General features: G+C 33.7%; 2 protein-coding genes across 7 annotated transcripts; both read left to right on the top strand.

Moving 5' to 3' along the window:
• Positions 1-733: 733 nt before the first annotated feature.
• Positions 734-9301, top strand: LOC133818376 (protein MOR1-like). 6 transcript variants are annotated; one of them, XM_062251228.1, is made up of 12 exons: positions 735-1170; positions 1602-1691; positions 1992-2093; positions 2277-2359; positions 4714-4774; positions 5268-5300; positions 5596-5661; positions 5764-5881; positions 5984-6021; positions 7547-7639; positions 7843-7901; positions 8938-9076. In XM_062251228.1, exons 5-12 carry the CDS (start codon positions 4724-4726, stop codon positions 8942-8944), a joined length of 465 nt encoding a protein of 154 aa, XP_062107212.1. In that variant the 5' UTR covers positions 735-1170; positions 1602-1691; positions 1992-2093; positions 2277-2359; positions 4714-4723; the 3' UTR covers positions 8945-9076. The 6 variants fall into 6 exon arrangements, with proteins under 6 accessions (XP_062107207.1, XP_062107212.1, XP_062107210.1 ...); XM_062251223.1 differs by lacking the exon at positions 7843-7901 and having other exon boundaries at positions 734-1170; positions 8938-9301; XM_062251226.1 differs by lacking the exons at positions 5268-5300; positions 7843-7901 and having other exon boundaries at positions 8938-9301.
• A 3774-nt stretch (positions 9302-13075) lies between these two features.
• Positions 13076-18142, top strand: LOC133818375 (vacuolar protein-sorting-associated protein 11 homolog). Its single transcript, XM_062251222.1, has 5 exons — positions 13076-13456; positions 13689-13862; positions 13981-14301; positions 14892-16664; positions 17357-18142. The coding sequence occupies exons 1-5, from the start codon at positions 13235-13237 to the stop codon at positions 17756-17758; spliced, it is 2892 nt and encodes a 963-aa protein (XP_062107206.1). The 5' UTR covers positions 13076-13234; the 3' UTR covers positions 17759-18142.
• Positions 18143-21190: the final 3048 nt, after the last annotated feature.

Genomic DNA, 21190 nt, shown 5'->3' with positions numbered 1-21190 from the left:
CTATTGTTTATGTTTAATATATGTGTGGATATCTGTGATTATTATGCTAAGTTATGCATGTTTGTGAGTGAACGACGAAGGCTGGGAACAGCGAAGGCCGAGAACAGCAAGAAATCGGGTACGGCAAGGGGTTGGGATCGGTGTTAAGCACACTGAGTGCAGGCCGCTAGGGCGAGACCCTCCTAGGGTGTTGCATCCACCTGCTCGGTGAAGACTGTGAACCCAGGCCTGATAAAGCACCTGGGTTCGCATAGGTCGTTATGTGTTTAGCATGTTGGTTATTTTGCTGTATACTGTGGATTGTTATGTTATATGTTATACATTGAGTTTTCTTGTTGGGCTTCGGCTCACGGGTGCTCTATGGTGAAGGTAAGGGCAAAGGAAAGGTCGACCAACCATGAGTACGGAGAGCGTGGAGGAATGGGTACATGTTCACCCTACCTGGCTGCCATGGCCAGGGTTATTTTGGGAAGAATATTGTAATGAACTGCTTGGTCGCTTAGGTCGACTGTAATTATATTTTTGAGTTGTAATATATTTTCTAAACAGTATTTTGGGATTTCAACTGTATAACTTTTTTATGATTTCAATGAATGTCCAAATTTTTTTATAATTAATGTCATTAAACACTACACCAAACACCCATTACCATAACACATCATTATAATACTATTTAAAAAGAGTTATTGTATATATAAAGTTAATGACTAAAGTCACACGCGGCAAAGTAAAAAAAAAGCGGCAAGTGAAAAAAAAAAAAGAGGGAAATTTTCCTTCTCATTTTCCCTATCTCTAACCGAAGTCCTCGTCTCTTTCTCTCTCTGTCTCAGTCTTCATCTCTTTCTCATTTTGCCTACCGAAGTCTTCATCTCTTTCTCTCTGTCAACCATGAACCATCTCTTTCTCTCTGTCTCATTTTCCCTAGCTCGGACCGAACCATCTCTTTCTCTCTGTCTCATTTTCCCTAGCTCGGACCGAACCATTGAAACAGGTGTGGTCTGAATTCCATCTTCGATATTGGAGGAGACCATGATATCAGCAGTGATGTTCAGTCACAGATAGAAAGGGCCTTTTCAGATGGGGGGCACTCCCGCTTACAAGCAGTACGTCGCCGGCTTACTCGTTGGAGTTTCCACCATCGCCATTGGCCATCCCTTTGACACCGTAAAGGTAATCTCTCATCTTATTCTCGTTGGATTATGTGAAATTTTCATGGGTTTAGTTTGTAATTTAACATATTTTTGTTTGATTGCACTCTTAGTGAAATTGATAGGACTTGGGGTTCAAAACCCAGAAACCAATTTTTTTTTCTTTCAATGAATCTAGGCCCTATCATGGTGAATTAAAAGCATCAAAGTTTAGAGCAAATGCCTTAGAAAACCATATGACTGGGTTGCCCTGCTAATCGTTTTTTAAAAAAAATTGGGATGAGGTTGAGATAACATAAGTATTAACCAATAACATCTTACAAGATTATCTCTGTGAACTGAAAATGAATTTAAAGTTTGTATATTTCCTTATTGGTTATACTTTCTTGTTTTTGATTCCTCTGATCTATGTGTATATTTATTGAGTGTGTTAAACTTTTGTTTGTTTATTAGGTGAAGCTGCAAAAACACAATACTGAAGCACATGGGATCAAGTACAAGAATAGTTTGCATTGTACTGCTAGGATACTAAGGATTGAAGGAGTATGCTTCCGATTTAGCTAGAGTCATTATTTTCTTATATATATGCTCATTTAAATTGGATGAAGATGTGATAATATGCTTGTATCTTGTTAGGAATTTTTTGTAAACAGGACTTGAGATACAAAAAATTGAGCTAGAGTTCTTAAATATTTCTCTTTTTCATTTTATTTAGCAGGGCATTCTTGCCTTATAAGAGCTAACGTTTGGTGCCATGTGACAAAATTTTTCCAGTATCTTTAAATTGTCTAAATAACACATTTTCCCCTTTTTTGGGAAAGTTAACTGATATTTTTTTGACAGATTAGAGGACTTTATAGAGGTGCTACATCATCTTTTGTGGGGATGTCTTTTGAGAGTTCCCTCGTTTTTGGCATTTATTCCCAGACGAAACAATTTCTGCAGGTAAGCCAAAACGTTGTTCAGATAATCTGTCATTGGCCTACGTATTGTAATAGTGATCTATGGAGTGTTTTAATTTTGAACATGTAACTCTATAGTAATAATCATAACTCTAGTAGCTGCCCTTTGTATTGATGTTGCATATAGTTACTGCAGAAATGAAATAGATGTAGTTTTCTCTTACAGGAAGCTGTTTTGTGAAATTTGCAACAACTATTGAAGCCGACAAGGCCATTGCAGCTCTAAACAATCAACATTTTTTTCCTGGGGTGAGTTAAAGCTTTAGTGCTCTTTATTGAACATTTACTATTTTGTGCTTTCATGTTTACTAGTTTGATTTCAATTTTATGAAACTAAGCTTCTATGAATATAGTTAATTTACTACTGTTTTTTTTTTCTAGATCCATTTATGATTGATCTTTGTAATTCTGAGACTTTTTTGGCTGGGTAGTCAGTATTTTATTTCTCATGCACTCAAGGTGTTTGAAAAAAATTCCCAATAGAAAGACAAGAAGAGAATGAAAATTAAAAACCAATTTATATATGCTATTCTATATATATATATGTCTATATTTAGTTATGTAAAGGTGAGTAGTCAACTATCTTAACATTTATAAAAATTGAGAATTCATGAGGCTATAGTACTAATGCTGCTGTGCATTCCATTTGTAATAATTATAAATAAGTTGAAGGAAGAAAATTATTACATATTTTAGATAAAAAAAAAAAGAAAAGAAACAGGATAGAAGAATATGTTGACTGATGCATCTCCCTATAGAACCAAAGCTTGAAATAACAAAATAAGAGTTCATTCCTTTAGCACTCACATTGAGTATCACATATACACATTTGAGTTCATTTTGAGGTTTAGTAGCTATTGTTACTTATATCTTTCATTTATTCACGTGGAACTCTATTTTGGCTCTATATATGTTGATGGTAACATATTCTATGTATCTTTTTTCTATTATTTTTTTCCTCTTAAATAATTAATTATTTTGCTATAGATTTTATGTTTTCTAGCAATTAATTGTTTAAAGGGTACTTCATAGATATAGAGTATCACAACTTAATTAGTTCTAATTATCATTTTTTTTACTTCTAAAGAATATTACAGATGATGCCAAAGAAGCATGAGATTGAGAATTTGTGGAACCACATTCTACATATCCTATATATAAATTTAAGCCCAGTCCAATGCTGCTAAATTACTCCTTTCCCCTTGTTGAATCTATTTATATACATAGTGTAATATTCTTTTAAGAGTTTTTGACATATAGAGCACTCAATTCTAAAGTTCACTCTTACAACAGTCTAGAGGAATTCCATTAGCTACTAACATCATGGAATGTACTGTGGTCTTTCTAAAACTGTGTTGCTTTACTTCCTAATTGGGTCGGGAATCTTGTTGCTTGACTTCTTGTAAGTAGCTTAGCTAGCACCATGTTTGTTTGTTGTCAAATTAGTGGTGATTTCTTATAGTCTAGAAAGTTTAAATATCATTGAAAAATGACATATCTAAAGATGTTGGAAGATAAATAATATTTTTCAATGATTATATGACAGAGCTTGGCACAATTGCAACATCTAGAGTTGGCACTAAGGCAACTGATTTATTTTAGCATGTTTTCTATGACAGGGTCTTTTACATGTGCACTAAGGCAATTGATGCCTTTGGCACTCTCTCTCATGATTGATTTTTAGTTAATACTTCATAATTAATAGTGTATTCACTAAATTCATGTCAAGCTCTTTATCAGAAGAAGTTCAATAAATCCCAATTTTGTTAGAACAAGATATGTATTGTAGAAATATAACACAAATCCAATCCATTAAAAAGCTGAATTTGCTTTCTCTTTTCATGGACTTACTAAATAAAAATTGACAGGTTATGGTGATGGTAGTGTTTATGTTTGGAGCATTAGAAGTGGGAAAGAAGTAATTTTAAATCATCTGTTAAGAATTTACTAATCTTGCATCTATATATACATATATTTATATATGTACTTATTATATTTTTTTGTTTAAATGCTAATTTGACTTGTATATATTTTACCAATTAGACTAAAGTTTGTTGCATGATAATTTTAGTATTTCATTTATAAATTCACTACAAATTACACTTATAATTGGTTTGCTGACGTTATGTTTTAGTTAATTGTTTTATATTGATTAGTTGTCATTGTATTTATTGATATTCAGGTTGTTCTTCTAGATTTTTCAAAGGTGAATAGTATACAACTTATGCATAATAAATTCATGAACCAATTACAGGTGTGTCTAGAGTATACATAAGTTTTCCCATTATGATTTTGATAGAATTTGGATTTGAAATGTTTTTAATTAAAGGTCTAATTCCACTGATTAATTTAATTAATTGAACTATATATGCATTTAAGCAAATACATATGTATAGATCTCACTTTTGTATAACTAATGAGAATACATGACAAACTTCTATATCTGTCTTTGTTCCTTGCTTTGATTTTGCATTTATGTGATAGATTGCAAAACCTTGTTATGTGCATAGAGGGAATCATATATTTTGAGAATGGTTTATTTATGGTTTTGCATTTTGAGAATGGGATTAGTCAATGAGTAATGATCTTGAAATTATTACCAGATCGTTGAGCATGGTCTGGGACATCTGCCATTTACAGAAAAACAGGTGGTCACTCCAACTGGTAAGCTGACAGTCAAATGGAATTTTTTAGTTCTTTGTCCCTTTCAGTTTTCTATTTTCATTTTTAATGGGTTCCTTCAGCTTATATGTGAAAAATTACTTATCATATTGTAACTTTTCCTTTTTTCTATTTTTAAACAGGAAATTTTTTAGCATATGAGTAACATTAGCTTCTTGTCTGAATGTGAGGGCATTAACTGTTTAGCCTCAACAATTAAGTGCCACTACTCATATTAGAAAAGCAAATCATTATGTTGTCAGTACTACAAATCTCTAAAAAGAAAAATCTAATATTAACTGTCCTAATATGACAGTTTAGGACCCATGCTTCATATGCATGTTTGCTGTTCAAAGACTAAAGTTAGTTATGATGTATAGATGATACCTTCATTATTTGTTTTCTTTTTCTAATTTTGATTTCGCTAAGAGAGTCCAATTTCTTGAAACTGTAATTTTTCTATATTGAAACAAGTAACAAGGTTGTTATTTTAAAGGTGCACAAGGACTATGTGCCTATCCTTATGGAGGTAAGTGCATTTATGTTTGTAGTTGTAATATATTTCATATTTTTGAACAATCAGCTGAGTAAAATGTGCTAAACATTGCTTATTCCCATTTATTTTAGAAGACAGCTTCAGTACTGGTTTTGATGAGTTTAGAGCACTAATTCATGGTTTGGTGCTCTTACTTTCTAATTTGTAATCTAGAAGACAAAGGGAAATAAAAAAATAACGGTGCAACTTATTTTTTACCATGGATTATCCTGTTCATGGTGTTTCATGGACTCTCTTATCTATATTATCGTTTCTTACTTTTTCACAGTGCCTCAATGATGGGACTCCAGATGTGAGGGATGCAGCCTTTTCAGCTTTGGCAGCGATAGCTAAGGTATCGTTTTATTTATTTATCAATTTTGTGCTTTTGCTGCTTAATTCTGAATTTTTATTATTGATGGTATGGATTTATTTCTTCTTTGCCCATTTTATTTAGTTGGTTGGTATGAGACCCTTGGAGCGGTCACTTGAGAAACTTGATGATGTTAGAAGAAAGAAGCTTTCTGAAATGATTTCAGGTTCTGAAGGTGGCACATCCACCAATACAAGCTCAGGTTTGTAATATCTTTATAGCATTAGTTCTTATATCACTAATTTGTTCAACATTCTTGTGAGTTTTTATAACCTTGTGTGCATACTTATTGTTGTGTGAGCAGCTGTCCAAGCTTCTGGTGCAACCGCATCCTCTCATGAGGTGAGTTATTTCTTATATAATGGATTTATGGAAGTTAAAGAACAATGTTATGTTGAGAGGTTGCATGTAATGTTGCTATGTTACACGCTTTTAGTTGATATTCTTCTGGATTACAAAGTTATTTGGTCAATAAACATGATTTTGCCACCTACTGGCGTGTATTTTTTTGTTTGTTAAGAATGATCCTTGAGACCTCCAACAAGAAAGGATAATTATTTACGTCTTTAATGTATGCAAGCATCAGATGCTTCATTTGTTAAAAAGTCAGTAGCAAGCATGCTTAGTGGGAAGAGGCCTGTTCAAGCAACTGTGAGTTCAAGCACTTATTGATTTTACCGTATTTTCCTTTTTAATGTTAGTGGGTTTTACAAATGGTAGTATCCTTTACCCTGTGATGGAAAAACTCAATGTTGGAAACAATGCCTTGGCCTGATGATTACTTTCCTTTTTTTTCCACGGTTCTTTAGTTTGTTTCTAGATTACTTTGTGCCTGATGATGAAAACTTTTATTTTTGTATTGATATGTGCATTGATTTCATTTTGAGCCTCCATCTTTTCTGCTCTCACCATCTTTGGTACTCACCATGATCCATTATTTTATTTTATTTATTTATTTATTACTATTTTCTCATGTTGGCTGTGGTGATGATGATAAGTGTTTGCTGTTGGTGGTGGTGAATGCCAAAGGTGATGGTTGAAGTGGTGGTGTTTAAACCTTGAAGATGTGATTGGTTCTTAATGAATTTTCAATGTTCATGAAATTTCTACCATTAATCTCTGAAGGCATTTATATATTAAAATGGTCTCTTTTTACAGCTACAAAATATATATTTTATTGCCTTATGTGATAATATGAAGATATTGTCATTTTTTTTTTTTTGTTAGTTTTCACTTTCTTTGCATGCTTATTTGCCCTGTGATGGAAAATCTAATTTTCAGAAGCAGTTTCATGGTTTTGCATTATAAGCCTTGTCTCTCTCTCTCTCTATCTATACATACATACATATATATTGCTCTCTCTCTCTCTCTCTCTCTCTACTTTTTCACCAGAAAAAGTCTATTTTACAGAATCTATTATGAGTGCTCTTAAGGCTTATAATGAAAATTCTCATGTACACTGTTAATGACCATATTAGCTTATGAGATCTGAGGACTTTTGAATATCTAAGTTTGTTATTCTCTGTTTTATAATGCTTTATTTGCTTTATCACCTGTTAATAGATTAGAGGAAGAATTATTTAAAGATTACTTTTATTATTAATCTGTTTTATAATGCATGTTTTTGAACACTACTTGACAATGCCTTTGATGCTTTTGTATCAAGTAACTTGACCCTGTTTGCAGTGCATTCTTGTTTACATTGGATTTGATTTTGTCAATATCTATTTTGGCCCATCTTTGCTTCTTAGATTATTAACTTTTTTTTTTGGCCTGATGATGATATTTGTCCTCTGTTTTTGCTAGTCTTCTTAGTTTTGTTTCCTCAACTGAAATATATGAGTACTGCCCTGTTTTTGTTTCTCAGGCAAGTAAAAAGCCTTGGATCCAGTTGCTCCAGTTTTTTAAGTACTGCCTTGTATCAGTATCTAATATATTAACTTCAACATGCCAAAATGAGGTTAGCTGTCTCCATTTTCAGCGTTCAAGTCTAGCGCTAATCCATATTGCATTTTTTTTCTACTTTTGGGTATAAACTTATATATTAAGCTCTTTGAGGGCTCATTTTAACTAAAATCTTAACTGGAACTTGTTCACTTTCTTTCAGTTTTTCATAAATTTTAGGTAGCATAATATCTTTATTTTTTTTAATTCCATTTGCAGCTTAAAAGTCATCATGCTTTCTCTGAATTGTTAGCCCAATATTCACAGAGCGGTTATAGGTATTAAATTCATTTTTGTTGTAAATCAAAGCATATTGATTCATGATACCATTATTGAACTTCTGAAAAAGCTTTGGAGCTTATTTGTTTAATGGTCATTAACTACATGAGGTGTTCCTCTTATTTAATATTTTAATTTATATTAGACTGAGCATAAACTTCTTAGTTGCATGAGTGATCTTTTTGAAAGTTTTTTTTTAAGTTATGATAGGTTTCTTACATTTTGTGGTGTATCTCTCTGTTTAGAGATAGAGTTCATTTCTTAAATTAACAAAATTTTCTCTTAGATTAGATTGTATTAGTGTTGATAATCCAAAAGTCTGTTAGTAAAAGCTTTGTCTTAATTTGTTATTGCTTTGTTTGTCTTTATTTTGTTATTTTATTTTATCTTGTCTATAATTCTCTAGTTGTGTAGTTCCCTCAAGCCTTATTCACTTATATGACCCATCATTTGGTGCCATAGTTGCATCTCATTTTCTTGAACTTTAATAGCATCAACTTCAGCAATAGATACAGTTTACCCATCTAACACATACAATCCATTTACTTTATTCCATTTCATAACTAGCAGTGAGCCTTTAGTAATCTTTATGATGCCAGGTTGTACTGTTATGGTTCATCTCCATGGCTGCCAGATTATTGTTTAGCCGTATCCATACATAGATATATATACATAATTTTAGACCTTATGTTATAAGCTACTGCATTAATACATATATATTTGGATATAATTCATACTTATATAGGTATGTCTCTGTGGTTTGCTTTAGAGGACTTGTAAAATGTTTTTTGATTTCTTATGGAGGACATGTCGATTTTTTTTTAAAGTGCTTTCTTTCTGTATAAATTGGCTGCGTTTTATTTTCCTGTTACTAGCACAAGTTCTCTGTTTTGTATGCTTGATTCTATGAGCACATTCTAGAATTTCCTATATGTATTGAATCTGATTCAAAGTATTGTATTGTAATGTTTATTGGTTTGAAACTTTGTTTGTTTATTTGTTCCATGGCTTAAACACAAACCTTTTCTCAAGCAGAATTTGAGAGCTTTCATCAAGTTTGGTGAGGACTGCATACTTTTCTGGGGTGTAAATGATCACAGTGAAAATGGCGTTGAAAAAAAACTTCTGGGTTATTTTTGTTCTACTCCTTTTAGGATTTGCAGCTAATTTGCACACTGCAAAACGTGCTCCTCAGCCTAGGTCTCGCCGGATTCTCTTGGATACAGATGTTGATACGAATGCATTTCACTAATTTTTGTATACATTTCTTGTTTTGCATTTAGTGATAAAGGAATCTGAATTGGCATAAATTATGTTGTAATATGATTTCTTAAGCCTAGACTAGTAGACTAAATATTGTAATTACATTTGAGTAATTAATAAAAATCTATTTATGTTACCTTATTTGGCTTCAACTTTCATATTTGTTTTCTTAGTTTTGTGTAAGTAAAAAAAGATTATGTTTCTCTAAGCTAATATAACACATGTGTTATACTAAAGTGTAGTATAACACAAAAAATGTGTTATACTCAAGTATAGCATAACACAAAAAATGTGTTATACTAAAGTGTAGTATAACACAAAAAAAAAGTGTTATACTAAAGTGTAGTATAACACAAAAAAAGTGTTATATAATCGATTATAAATAACATAATTAAACACTTATCTATATATTAAAATAACACAGAAATTGTGTTATCGTTGACAGTACAATAACACATCTGTATAACACTGATAAAGTATTATGTAAAGTACCCTGACCTACAATAACATAGTCAATCTTAACACATCAGAAAGTGCTATTGTATGTTTTGATAACACATTTTTGGTGTTATTAAAAGCATTTTTTCTTGTAGTGAAACAAGTTTTATTTCAATTTAGTCACACTTTTAACCTAAAACCTTGATTAGCGAGCTAATGACACATCTTTAACTCACATAGTAACAACTCTAAGGAAGTAAGGTGTTACACTAGACATCCAAAGCTTCGAAGATGTAGATAAGATGGGACTTTGTTGTGTAATAATTCATAGGGTGTCTTATTTTTGAGTAATTTGGAAGGAGTTCTATTGATTAAATACACATAAGTGTGTATTATAAAACTTCAATACGATAAAGATAATTTTGATTGAAATGCTAGAGCTCTTGCAACATTTAAAATATGTTGGTGTTTTCGTTCCACAACAGAGTTTTCTTGTGGACGATCAACACAAGAATGGAAATGAATGATGCCCTTAGTGGAATAAAATGAAGTGAGATTAAGTCCAGAGGCATTGTCAGATCTTACTGCTTTAATACTCGTAGAAAATTGAGTACTGATTAAAGAAAAAAAATTTGGTATTATAGTTTGCACTTCTGATTTTGTTTTAAGTATGTATACCCAAGTAATCTTGTGTGATCATCTAATATTGTGAGAAAATATCCATGATCTTGTATAGATGTTATATAAAAGGGTCCCAAATGTCAAGATAAATTAAATCAAAAGCATGTTCAACAAAATTATTATTAGAAATAAATTGGAGCCTTTTTTGTTTAGTAGATGGCAAATGTGACAAGGTTTATTATGAGCAACAGTACAAGAAAAATCAAAGTTTTTATTCATATCAAGAGTTATTGACATTGAAGGGTGACCAAGGCGTGAATGTCAAGGAACACTACTTACATGAGTATTACAAGCCAAATCAGGAACAGAAATTGAAGAATTATGCTGAAGAACATATAAATTTCCACATTTATTAGCAATCACAATCTTCACTGTGTGTGAAAGATCCTGAAGAAGAAGACATTGAGTTAATGTAAATATGATGAAAAAAGATTTATCCTTAATGAAGGAATGAACAGAGAATAGAATAAAGCAAAACTGAGGAACATATACAACATGTTGAAAATGTATGTGAGAATTTAACATTACACTTCCACATTTTTCAATTTAAAAATTTAATCCATTGGGTAGAGTAACATGTTGAGCATAATTATGACTATCAAAACATGAAAAAAAGATTAATATCATGACAAATGTGATGAGTAGCACCACTATCTATAATCCATATTAGTGAAGAAGTTGGACCGAGATTACCAGAAAAATTGGACACAGTAGGTTGTGGTGTCTTAGTGGTAGGCTGCCTTTTTGTAACTGCTGGCTTAACAAGGCTATTAGCTGATGGCACCGAGTATTGAGAAGAGCGGTGGAATTGTTGGATTGAATTTGCTGTGAAGAATCAAGAGTAGTAGATGTGGAAGCTTGATTTGCGGAAGCATTGGTGTGAACTTGAGATTTCTTCTTGTCTCCATAGCCGAGAGGAAATCCATGTAAAAAATAACATTTATCCACATAATGACCAAGCTTTTGACAATTTGTGCATAATGGTCTCTATTTCTTGAATCAAGAAGGATTGGATGGTTGTGGGATGATGTTTGTAACAATGGATGGGGTTGAAATGGGGTTGGGAGCTGCAGCCACCATGAGTATCGGTTTAGACAAAGAAGGCATTCTGAGAGGTCGTTGTCATTCATCTTGAACTACCACAGAAAAAACTTTTAGCAAGGGAAGGCAAGGGGTCAATAAGGAGGATTTTGGCACGTATAGCATGGTAAGATTTATTAAGCCCTGTGAAAAACTGTAAGACTTGTTCAAGAATGAAGTCATCAAGAAGTTTTTGAGTAGTTTGGGGATCACCAGATGAAATGGGTGGATGATATTCAACAAGTTCATCCCACACAATCTTGAGTTTGGTGAAATAAGAGTTCACATCTTGATCACCTTGTTTGATATCATGCAGTCGAGTCTTGAGTTTGAATATTTGAGGGCCATTTCCTTGGTTGAATCTTTCATGAAGATTGTGCCACATTGTCGTATCAGAATCAAAGTACATGATACTTTCAACAATTTCTTTAGAAACATCATTCAAAATCCAAGCCATAACCATATTGTTGCATCAGAACTAGGCATTATGGAGATGATCGATGAGTGGTGATTGAAGAACAGTGCCATCCACATAACCCATTTTATTCTTTGCAGCAAGAGAGAGGATGATACCTCATTTCCAAGCTTTAAAATTGGGGCCAGTGAGAGGAGAGGAAACAATGATATGGCCTGGGCGATCTTCGGGATTCAAGAAATAAGGGCTTGTGAAACTTCATGAATCGGTCGATCAACAGGTTGAGGGTGAAGCTGGATAGTCGGTGGTGGTGGAAAAGAGTGAGTCGAAGCATTCGGAGGAGGACAAACAGACTGAGTTGTTGGATCCGGAAGTGGATCACTGGCTGGAGGTGGTGAACCATCGGGAGTGGAAATGAAGCTCCGAGTTCTTGGTCGAGCCATGGAGAAGAAGAGAAATATTGAAAAAGAAAGATCAAGATAGAGGTATGCTCATACCATATTAGTTGGACAAGCTTTGAGAAAGAGAAAATGAGTTTATTTCTGAATGAGTCATCTAATTACAATCAGGAGGCTATGTATTCAGCCGAGATACAAGACAAGTGGTCTAACAAATTGAACCATAACAAACTATGTTACAACCATAACAAATAAGCTTACTGTTAATTACAATTTAACCAAACTAATCCAACTTAATCTAATACCCATCAAACCTTGGATGCTACTCTTCCCTGCATCATCAGAAACATTAGGACTATAAAGTGATGGAAGACTTACTAAGATTCACACATTGCCCATAAGCTAATTCATATACACAAATGATCTCCAATAAATCACGACACTCTTCAATGGTGACTTTGCAAAAAATCACACTATCGTTAGCAAAAAAACATTTTTTTTAGAATAGTTTTTAAAACTTTAAATATTTTTTCCAAAAAAAAAGCTTTAATTATTTTTCCTCTTTTTTGCCAACTAAAAACATTTAAACTTTTTGTTTTTAGCGAGAAAAAAAAAAGAGTTCAACATTTGCACATGTCCACAATCTTTCTGAAAAAGTATTACTCAAATCCCCAAATTTTATTTTGTATCATTTAAGTCCCAAAATTTACTAAATATGTTTCATATGGGTCATTTTTATTAGAAAATAATTTTTAAAATGCAGTAAAAGAGCTATTTATGACCCAATTAGTTTTTCTTTAATTAACCAGATATAAATGACTTATGTCACACACGTTTATTAAATTTGGGGACTTTAACCGGGACAAACTAAAATTTGCACAACCAAGTGATCAGGGGACCTATACTTAATAAATCATGGGAACTTTGTGCGTATTTCGATTAAAACCGTAAACCGACCCGAAAGAGAGAATATAAGACACAAACAGAGAAACAATACTGAACGAAATTCGAGTTCGAGGATCTCTCAGAACCCGTACATTTGATTCGAAACCAAGTTATGTATCAATGGAGGAAGTTCGAGTTTTTCGAGGAGAAATTGGCGGGCAAGTGCGCGATTCCCGATGACGTCCAAGGCAAGATCCAGTGCTGCTCCAGTGGAAGAGGGAAGGTCGTGATCGGCTCCGAAGACGGCGCCGTAAGCCTTCTCGACAGAGGTCTCAACTTCAATTATGCTTTCCAAGCTCACTCTTCCTCTGTTCTTTTCCTTCAGCAGCTCAAGGTTTTCTTCTTCTTTTTTTTCCCTCTCTTTCTTTTGTTCTGTTCTGATTAGTTTCTAGGAAAATGTAGGTGAAAAGAATTAGATTTTGGCAAAACTCTTATGGGTCTGGTCTAGTTTTGATAAGTTTTAATGAAGGTGAATATTTTTGGGAATTGGGTTCGGGTGTTAATATCTGCTCATGTTGTAATTTATTCCAATCATGACTTTTTTTATATCATTATTAATTTTGTAGCAACGGAACTTTTTGGTAACCATTGGAGAAGACGAACAAGTTTCTCCACAGCAATCCGCTATTTGCCTTAAGGTTTTTGACCTTGATAGGATGCAACCCGAAGGGTCAAGCTCAATTACTCCTGATTGCATTGGAATCTTACGCATATTCACCAATCAGTTTCCTGAGGCCAAGGTAGTAAAGGCGCTACATATGTCCTTGTTTGGTTCACGTTCAGTTCAGACCTTTAAAATTTTCAATTTGAATCTTTATGGTGATGAACTTTTTAATTTACTATAATTTTGTACTGCAGATTACATCATTTTTAGTCCTTGAAGAAGCCCCGCCAATATTGCTGATAGCTATTGGCCTAGATAACGGTGGCATTTATTGCATCAAAGGGGACATTGCACGGGAACGTATCACCCGTTTCAAGCTTCAGGTGGATGGTTCTTCTGACAAGAGCCAATCCTCAATTACTGGTCTGGGGTTTAAGGTGGATGGTCAAACCCTTCAGTTATTTGCTGTGACTCCAACCTCAGTGACTTTGTTTAGCTTACAAAGTCAACCCCCGAAACGGCAGACCCTTGATCAGATTGGATCCATTGTTAATGTTGCAATGAGTGATCGTTCGGTATGCATTTTGCTTTCTATGTTTCTACATTGTATAGTTTTATGGTTTTATGTTACTATGTGTCCATATTGTTATTTCGAGCTTAAAAGTCTAAAAGGAAATAAGAGAATCGTGATTGGGAAGGTTATAGTATCTAAAGTTAGTGGGATTTTTATTTTATACTTTGGAAGAATTTGTTTGGTTAGTAATAGACTAGAAAAAGGTAAAGGAAATTAACTGAAAGAAAAGAAACCAGTTAGTAATATTGTTAAAGTTTCATTTTTTTAATGACTGTAATTAAAGGAAGAATATATAGCTCGAAGACAGAAAAAATTGTTTATTTTTATCAAGTTATCATGGGGCTCGTTCAACTGTAATGGGAAGGAAATAAGGGAAGTGTTTCTGTTTATATACACTGATATGTTTACTTACATAAATAGGCAACTATTTTTATGCACTCTACATATATTTGTTGAAATCAGTTTAGGAGAAGACAATCCTTGTTTTCTTGTTTTATGTTTCTCATTTGTTTTTAAAACATTTCCCAAGATTAATTCATGTGCTATTCGAGTGCTGACAGGCAACATTTTTCTTCTTCTTCTTGTAATCAGGAATTGATAGTTGGGAGACCAGAGGCCGTGTACTTTTATGAAGTTGATGGCCGTGGTCCTTGTTGGGCTTTTGAAGGAGAGAAGAAATTCCTGGGGTGGTTTCGTGGATACCTTTTGTGTGTTATTGCAGATCAAAGAAATGGAAAAAACACATTCAACATATATGACCTGAAGAATCGATTAATTGCACATAGCCTTGTGGTTAAAGAAGTTTCTCACATGCTTTGTGAATGGGGCAACATAATTCTAATTATGTCTGATAAGTCAGCTCTATGCATTGGTGAAAAGGACATGGAAAGCAAGTTAGATATGCTCTTTAAAAAAAACCTTTATACTGTAGCTATCAACCTTGTACAAAGTCAGCAAGCTGATGCTGCTGCAACTGCAGAAGTTCTAAGGAAATATGGGGATCATCTATATAGCAAACAAGATTATGATGAGGCCATGGCTCAGTATATTCTTACTATCGGGCACCTTGAGCCTTCTTATGTGATACAGAAGTTCTTAGATGCACAAAGAATATACAACCTTACAAATTACCTGGAAAAATTACACGAAAAGGGGCTTGCTTCGAAGGATCACACAACTCTTCTACTGAACTGTTATACCAAATTGAAAGATGTTGAAAAGTTAAATGTATTTATAAAAAGTGAGGATGGTGTTGGAGAACATAAGTTTGATGTAGAGACTGCCATTAGGGTTTGTCGTGCTGCTAATTATCATGAGCATGCAATGTATGTTGCTAAGAAGGCAGGGAGGCATGAATTGTACTTGAAAATCTTGCTTGAAGATCTTGGTAGATATGATGAAGCCTTGCAGTATATTTCAAGCCTTGAACCAAGTCAAGCAGGGGTAACAATTAAAGAGTATGGTAAGATTCTCATAGAGCACAAGCCTGTTGAGACAATTGAGATACTCATGAGGCTCTGCACTGAAGACGGAGAATCAACCAAGAGAGAGGGCTCAAATGTTGCATACTTATCTATGCTGCCATCTCCTGTTGATTTTCTGAACATCTTCATCCATCATCCAGAGTCTTTAATGGATTTTCTTGAAAAGTATACTGACAAGGTGAAAGACTCACCTGCTCAAGTAGAAATTCACAACACACTCTTGGAGTTGTACTTGTCCAATGATTTGAACTTCCCATCAATTTTGCAAGCTGAGAATGATGTTGACTTAAGTCTTATGGTAAAATCAGGAACGCGTGTGTTGTCAAGAGCTGAGTCTAATGGGAAAGCAGTTGATGCTAGCAAAAACTTAACTAAGGAAAATGACCTTTTGGAAAGGCAGAAAAAGGGGCTGCAATTGCTAAAGAATGCATGGCCATCGGAGCTAGAACATCCTCTATATGATATTAATCTTGCAATAATTCTCTGTTTAATGAATTCCTTTAAAGAGGGGCTTCTGTATATATATGAAAAGATGAAATTATATAAGGAGGTGATTGCTTGCTACATGCAAACTCATGACCATGAGGGACTGATTGCATGCTGCAAAAGATTGGGGGATTCAGGCAAGGGAGGGGACCCATCTCTTTGGGCAGACCTGCTGAAATATTTTGGCGAACTTGGGGAAGATTGCTCTAAGGAAGTGAAGGAAGTCCTAACCTATATAGAAAGGGATGACATCTTACCTCCCATTACTGTTCTTCAAACTTTGTCCAGAAATCCATGTCTGACGATCTCTGTCATTAAGGATTACATTGCTCGAAAACTTGAACAAGAGTCAAAGCTTATTGAAGAGGACCGACGAGCTATTGATAAGTATCAGGTCAGTGGCCCATTCATTCAGCTGTAGTGGTAGTTTATTATTAATGTCTTGTGTGATTTTGATTTCAATTTGGTATCCTTATAGGGTGTTATTATTCAAATGTTTTGAAGGACTTCTTTGGAAGGTCAAGTGAATAAATTCGTGGTATCTAAAATAATCATGAAGGTATCATAATGAAGATAAACTTGAAAACTACCAACAACGGTTGCACATATTTAATAACAATAAAGGGTAACGGGTTTTGGACTATGAAGTGAACAAACAAGGGGAAGCTAAAGAGTATATAATTTATATTATATATATTTTTTTGAAAGGGAAGTGATAAGTTATTCATTATATTTTATGCCTGTCAATTTGGCTATTTGTGTTAAGTATTGGGATAATTCTTGATTGTAGGTCTTAAGTTCACCTGAGTAGGTAATATGAGACATCTTAGCAATAACTACCTGAATAAAAATGGAGCCTTCAGGCTCAAATTTGACAGGTATGCTGTTAAACGTGATAGAGCATGCCTGTTTTAATGTGCAAAGTTAATGCCTGTTTTTTGTTTCAAACCTGAACTGTCTGGATGAGGATTGATCTTTGTTAATAAATTTTTTGAGGACCAATCTCAAGATAGCATCAAAATGTATTCTAGAAGGTTTTTCAAATGATTAAAGGTGGAAGTCTAACAGGTTTCTTAAATTGTCCAGGAAGATACAACGACCATGAGGAAAGAAATCCAGGATCTTAGGACAAATGCCAGAATCTTTCAGCTCAGTAAGTGCACTGCGTGCACTTTCACCCTTGACCTCCCTGCTGTACACTTTATGTGTATGCACTCATTCCATCAGCGTTGCCTTGGAGATAATGAAAAAGAATGTCCTGAATGTGCCCCTGAGTACAGGTCTGTTCTAGAAATGAAGAGAAACTTAGAACAGAACTCCAAAGACCAAGAACTATTCTTCCAACAGGTAAAGAGTTCTAAAAATGGATTTTCTGTAATTGCTGAGTACTTTGGCAAGGGGATCATTAGCAAGACCAGTATTGCAACCACAGGTACATCGCAAACAGTTAATACTTCTTCCGCTAGCAGCTTCCAAAGTTTCCCATAAGTTAAATTATACACCTGTCAAACCCATCCAATTTTCGAAATATGGGGTTTGATTGTGGATTTGTGTGAGTTGGAGTTTTGGTTTTGTGAGTATTGTACTGAAAATTGATCTTCCTGCCCAACCTTTAGGTTGAAGCAATTAGCTAGCTATCAAAAAGTGAGAAATTGTATGGTTTCTTGATTGTGTTAAAACACAAAGGAAGTGTTGGATTCTTTTCTTCTTTCAATGAGCATGTACAAGGATGTAAAATTTATTTATTTGTTTTTTCCCCCAAGTGTGTGAAGTTATTGTGAACAATCTATCATTCTCTATCTTCTTACAGATGTAATCCTTTCAAATGCAGTCTTTAAATAATATTATAACATGCATATACTTCCTTCTCTCTATAGCCTCCATTGGTGCACTGCCTAATTTACCACTCATAACATATTGTTATTTCTTTTTGTCAACTTTCGCGCAAGATGAAAGAGTAGGCCTAGAAATCTTAATGGAGTAGTATAACTTTCTTGCTTGGCCTCTTGCAAAGAGTCATTTTATATACGACATCACTACTCTAAGTAGCAGTTGCAATACATGGTTTTTCAAGTGTGGTTTCACTTCAAGAGGAAACACAAGATGGCGTCGTTTCTCTAATCAGATGGTTAACATGCAATCAGCAAGATTAAATGGTCAGGGTTGGTAAAAAATCAAACCAAGGACATCATAATAAGTAGTCATGTCTGCCTAATAAGGGTTTGAGCCAATGAAAAATCTTATAGTAGTCCCTACCAATTTTCTCAAAGTAGAGGTCTAATTGTGTTTGCATAGTCTTTTTATGAAAAATGAAAGCTTGTGCCATTGTAAGCCATGCCGACAGTAGTTGGTACGTTATCCTTGAAAGATCTTGCTTGGATTTTTCCAAAGAGGAACCTCTCAAATTTGATTATTTTTGCTTTAACCACTACTGTGAATTCTACTCCTTGTCTTTATACTACCTGAGAATCTATCACTACCAAATCAGCCTCTATAGTAATTGCGTACAACCTTAACTCGATTGATGTTTTCACCCCAATAACCGAACTATATGACAAGAGTACATTTATATGTAAACCACAGTACCCAAAAATCTGTATATTGATATGCAAAATATCTCTCATATAGTCTCGTTTTGTACAAGAATTCCAAAATAATTCTGAATATTACTAGGAAATCCATACGAATTTCCCAAGAGAATATGTTCTCCAGTTAAAGGGACATAACTTTCTTTTATTTGCCTTTTTCTTTCTCTCCCTTTCTTATTTCTTCTGTACCTTTGCAATTTAACTAACTATATAGAAGCAAGTACTAAGAGCACTTACAATGGATTACTAAAAATTAGATATTCCTTAAAATATAAAGAAAAGAAAAAAGCAGTCCATCCCATTCTCTATTTTATAAACTTGCTACATATTGTTAGTCTTATTTATATCTATAGATTTTTATTCATCTTTTAAACAGTTTCTTAATAATATCTCTCTACTTTCTCATCTTTCCTCTCTTTTATCCATTTATATTTGAAATGAATAATTTTTTTTATATTAATGGACCTAGTTAGGAGTAAAAGAAGACAAACTTTGTCCTTTTGTTATTTAGGGGGCATTTAAAGTCAAATTTAAAAACGGGTAGGCAAAAATATACTACTTGCAAAAGTAAGAGACAAAATGACTCATTATTATTGTTTTGTCAATCAAATGAAATTTGCAAATTGATAGATAATCATTTGGTACTTTATGTTTTTTTTGTAAAATATTATTTTGGTACCATATATTTGCAATAATGTTAATTTAGTATTTTCTATTTTGAAATCGTACATATTTAGTACCCTAAATTCAAATTTAGTTAATAAAAATTTACAAATTTAATCAAATTGTTCTCTATAAAATGAGTTCCAAATTCAAATTTATTTATTTAATTACATATAAGTAATGACAGCTTTTTCATATTGATAAAATTTTATTTATCAAATTTGAGTCTAAAGTACCAAACATAAATTATTTTATAATACTGGATACGAAATGAGTAAGGCAGAGTGGACTTTCAAAATCCTATTTCTCTTTACACTCCCCAAAGAAAAAAAAAGTATTTATGCTATTTTTGTTCCTCAAATTTTTAGGATCAAATAATAATTTTTGTAAATTTATAAGAAAAAACAAAATAAGTAAAAAATTGAGAGTTTGGGAGAAAGCAGCCATTTCCAATTGTGCTGCCCCATGAATCAGAATTCAGAAGTAATGGGACTAGCCTAGTTCCAGTTTGGTCGTACATCTTGTGGTCCACTTCCTCTCCCTCTGGGGATAGTAATTATACTATTGTGTGTCATAGGAAAGGTTAGGTTTTCATTTGGAAATTTGAGTTTTTATGGATGATGAGGGTGACTTAAAAATAAAAAATAAAAACACCTCACTTTACACTTTTAAAAAATAAGTTATTGTTTGTCATTCTTCCCAAAATACATTTCTCATCTTCTTTCTCTCTCTCTCATTTCTTTATTCTCTCAAGGTCATTCTACCTACGGCAGTCATAACACCACCATCACAACTCATCATTGTGAAAAATTGTCCAAAACCACCATTCATTCTTCACCACAAAAAGGAGGTCCGCCGTTAATGTGGAAGGTAGACATCCATTAATATCATCTTCTCTCACGTCGAAGCTCCTATCCTATTAGCGTCATCAATTTTATTTTTTATGATTCAAAGCTTAAACTCAGAATTTTTTTTTAGTTAAAACACTTGTTGACGCCGTTTTTCGTCAACAGATAAAAGAAGAGAGCACGTAAACAATTAAAGACAATAGCTAAAACAAACAAACGAATCAGACACACGGTTTTTACGTGGTTCAGCAGTTAAATCTGCCTAGTCCACGAGTCTCTGTTATTAATCTCAAGATTATCTCTGAACAATTCTTTCGCATGAATTCTCCAGAGATTTCTCTCAAGGATCAGAATTTCGGTCCTTTACAATGGTGCATGACTTCTCTATTTATAGAGAAGGATGCAGAATACTATCCCACATATTTTGGGTAGTTACTATTTTGTGAATAAAAATAAATGGCCTTAAATGCCAATAATCAGATATACAAGGAAACGTTTCCCAAAGATCAGGAAACGCACAACTGACTAAACAATATCCCACGATTCTTGGGGATTTACATCAATAAATGAGGATTACATCCTATATCTACAATACTTGTAGATATTCAAAATGATCATAGCGCATCTCCAAGGCTTCAGCATCTAAAGTTTCATGTCATTGTGCGAGCCACTGACATTTCCCGAGCTAACATCGCTTTCGAGATAGCATATCGGGCTCGAGACCCTTGCTCCGAAGTTGTTCCTGAAGATGAGGGGCTCTCAGAGCTATCTTTCGAGATCGAGTTCATTTCGAGGTCAGTACATTCGAGGTCTGTATCATA

This window comes from Humulus lupulus, chromosome 2 (genome assembly GCF_963169125.1).
Source record: "Humulus lupulus chromosome 2, drHumLupu1.1, whole genome shotgun sequence".
Taxonomy (NCBI): domain Eukaryota; kingdom Viridiplantae; phylum Streptophyta; class Magnoliopsida; order Rosales; family Cannabaceae; genus Humulus; species Humulus lupulus.
This window is presented reverse-complemented; position numbering and strand designations above follow the sequence as displayed.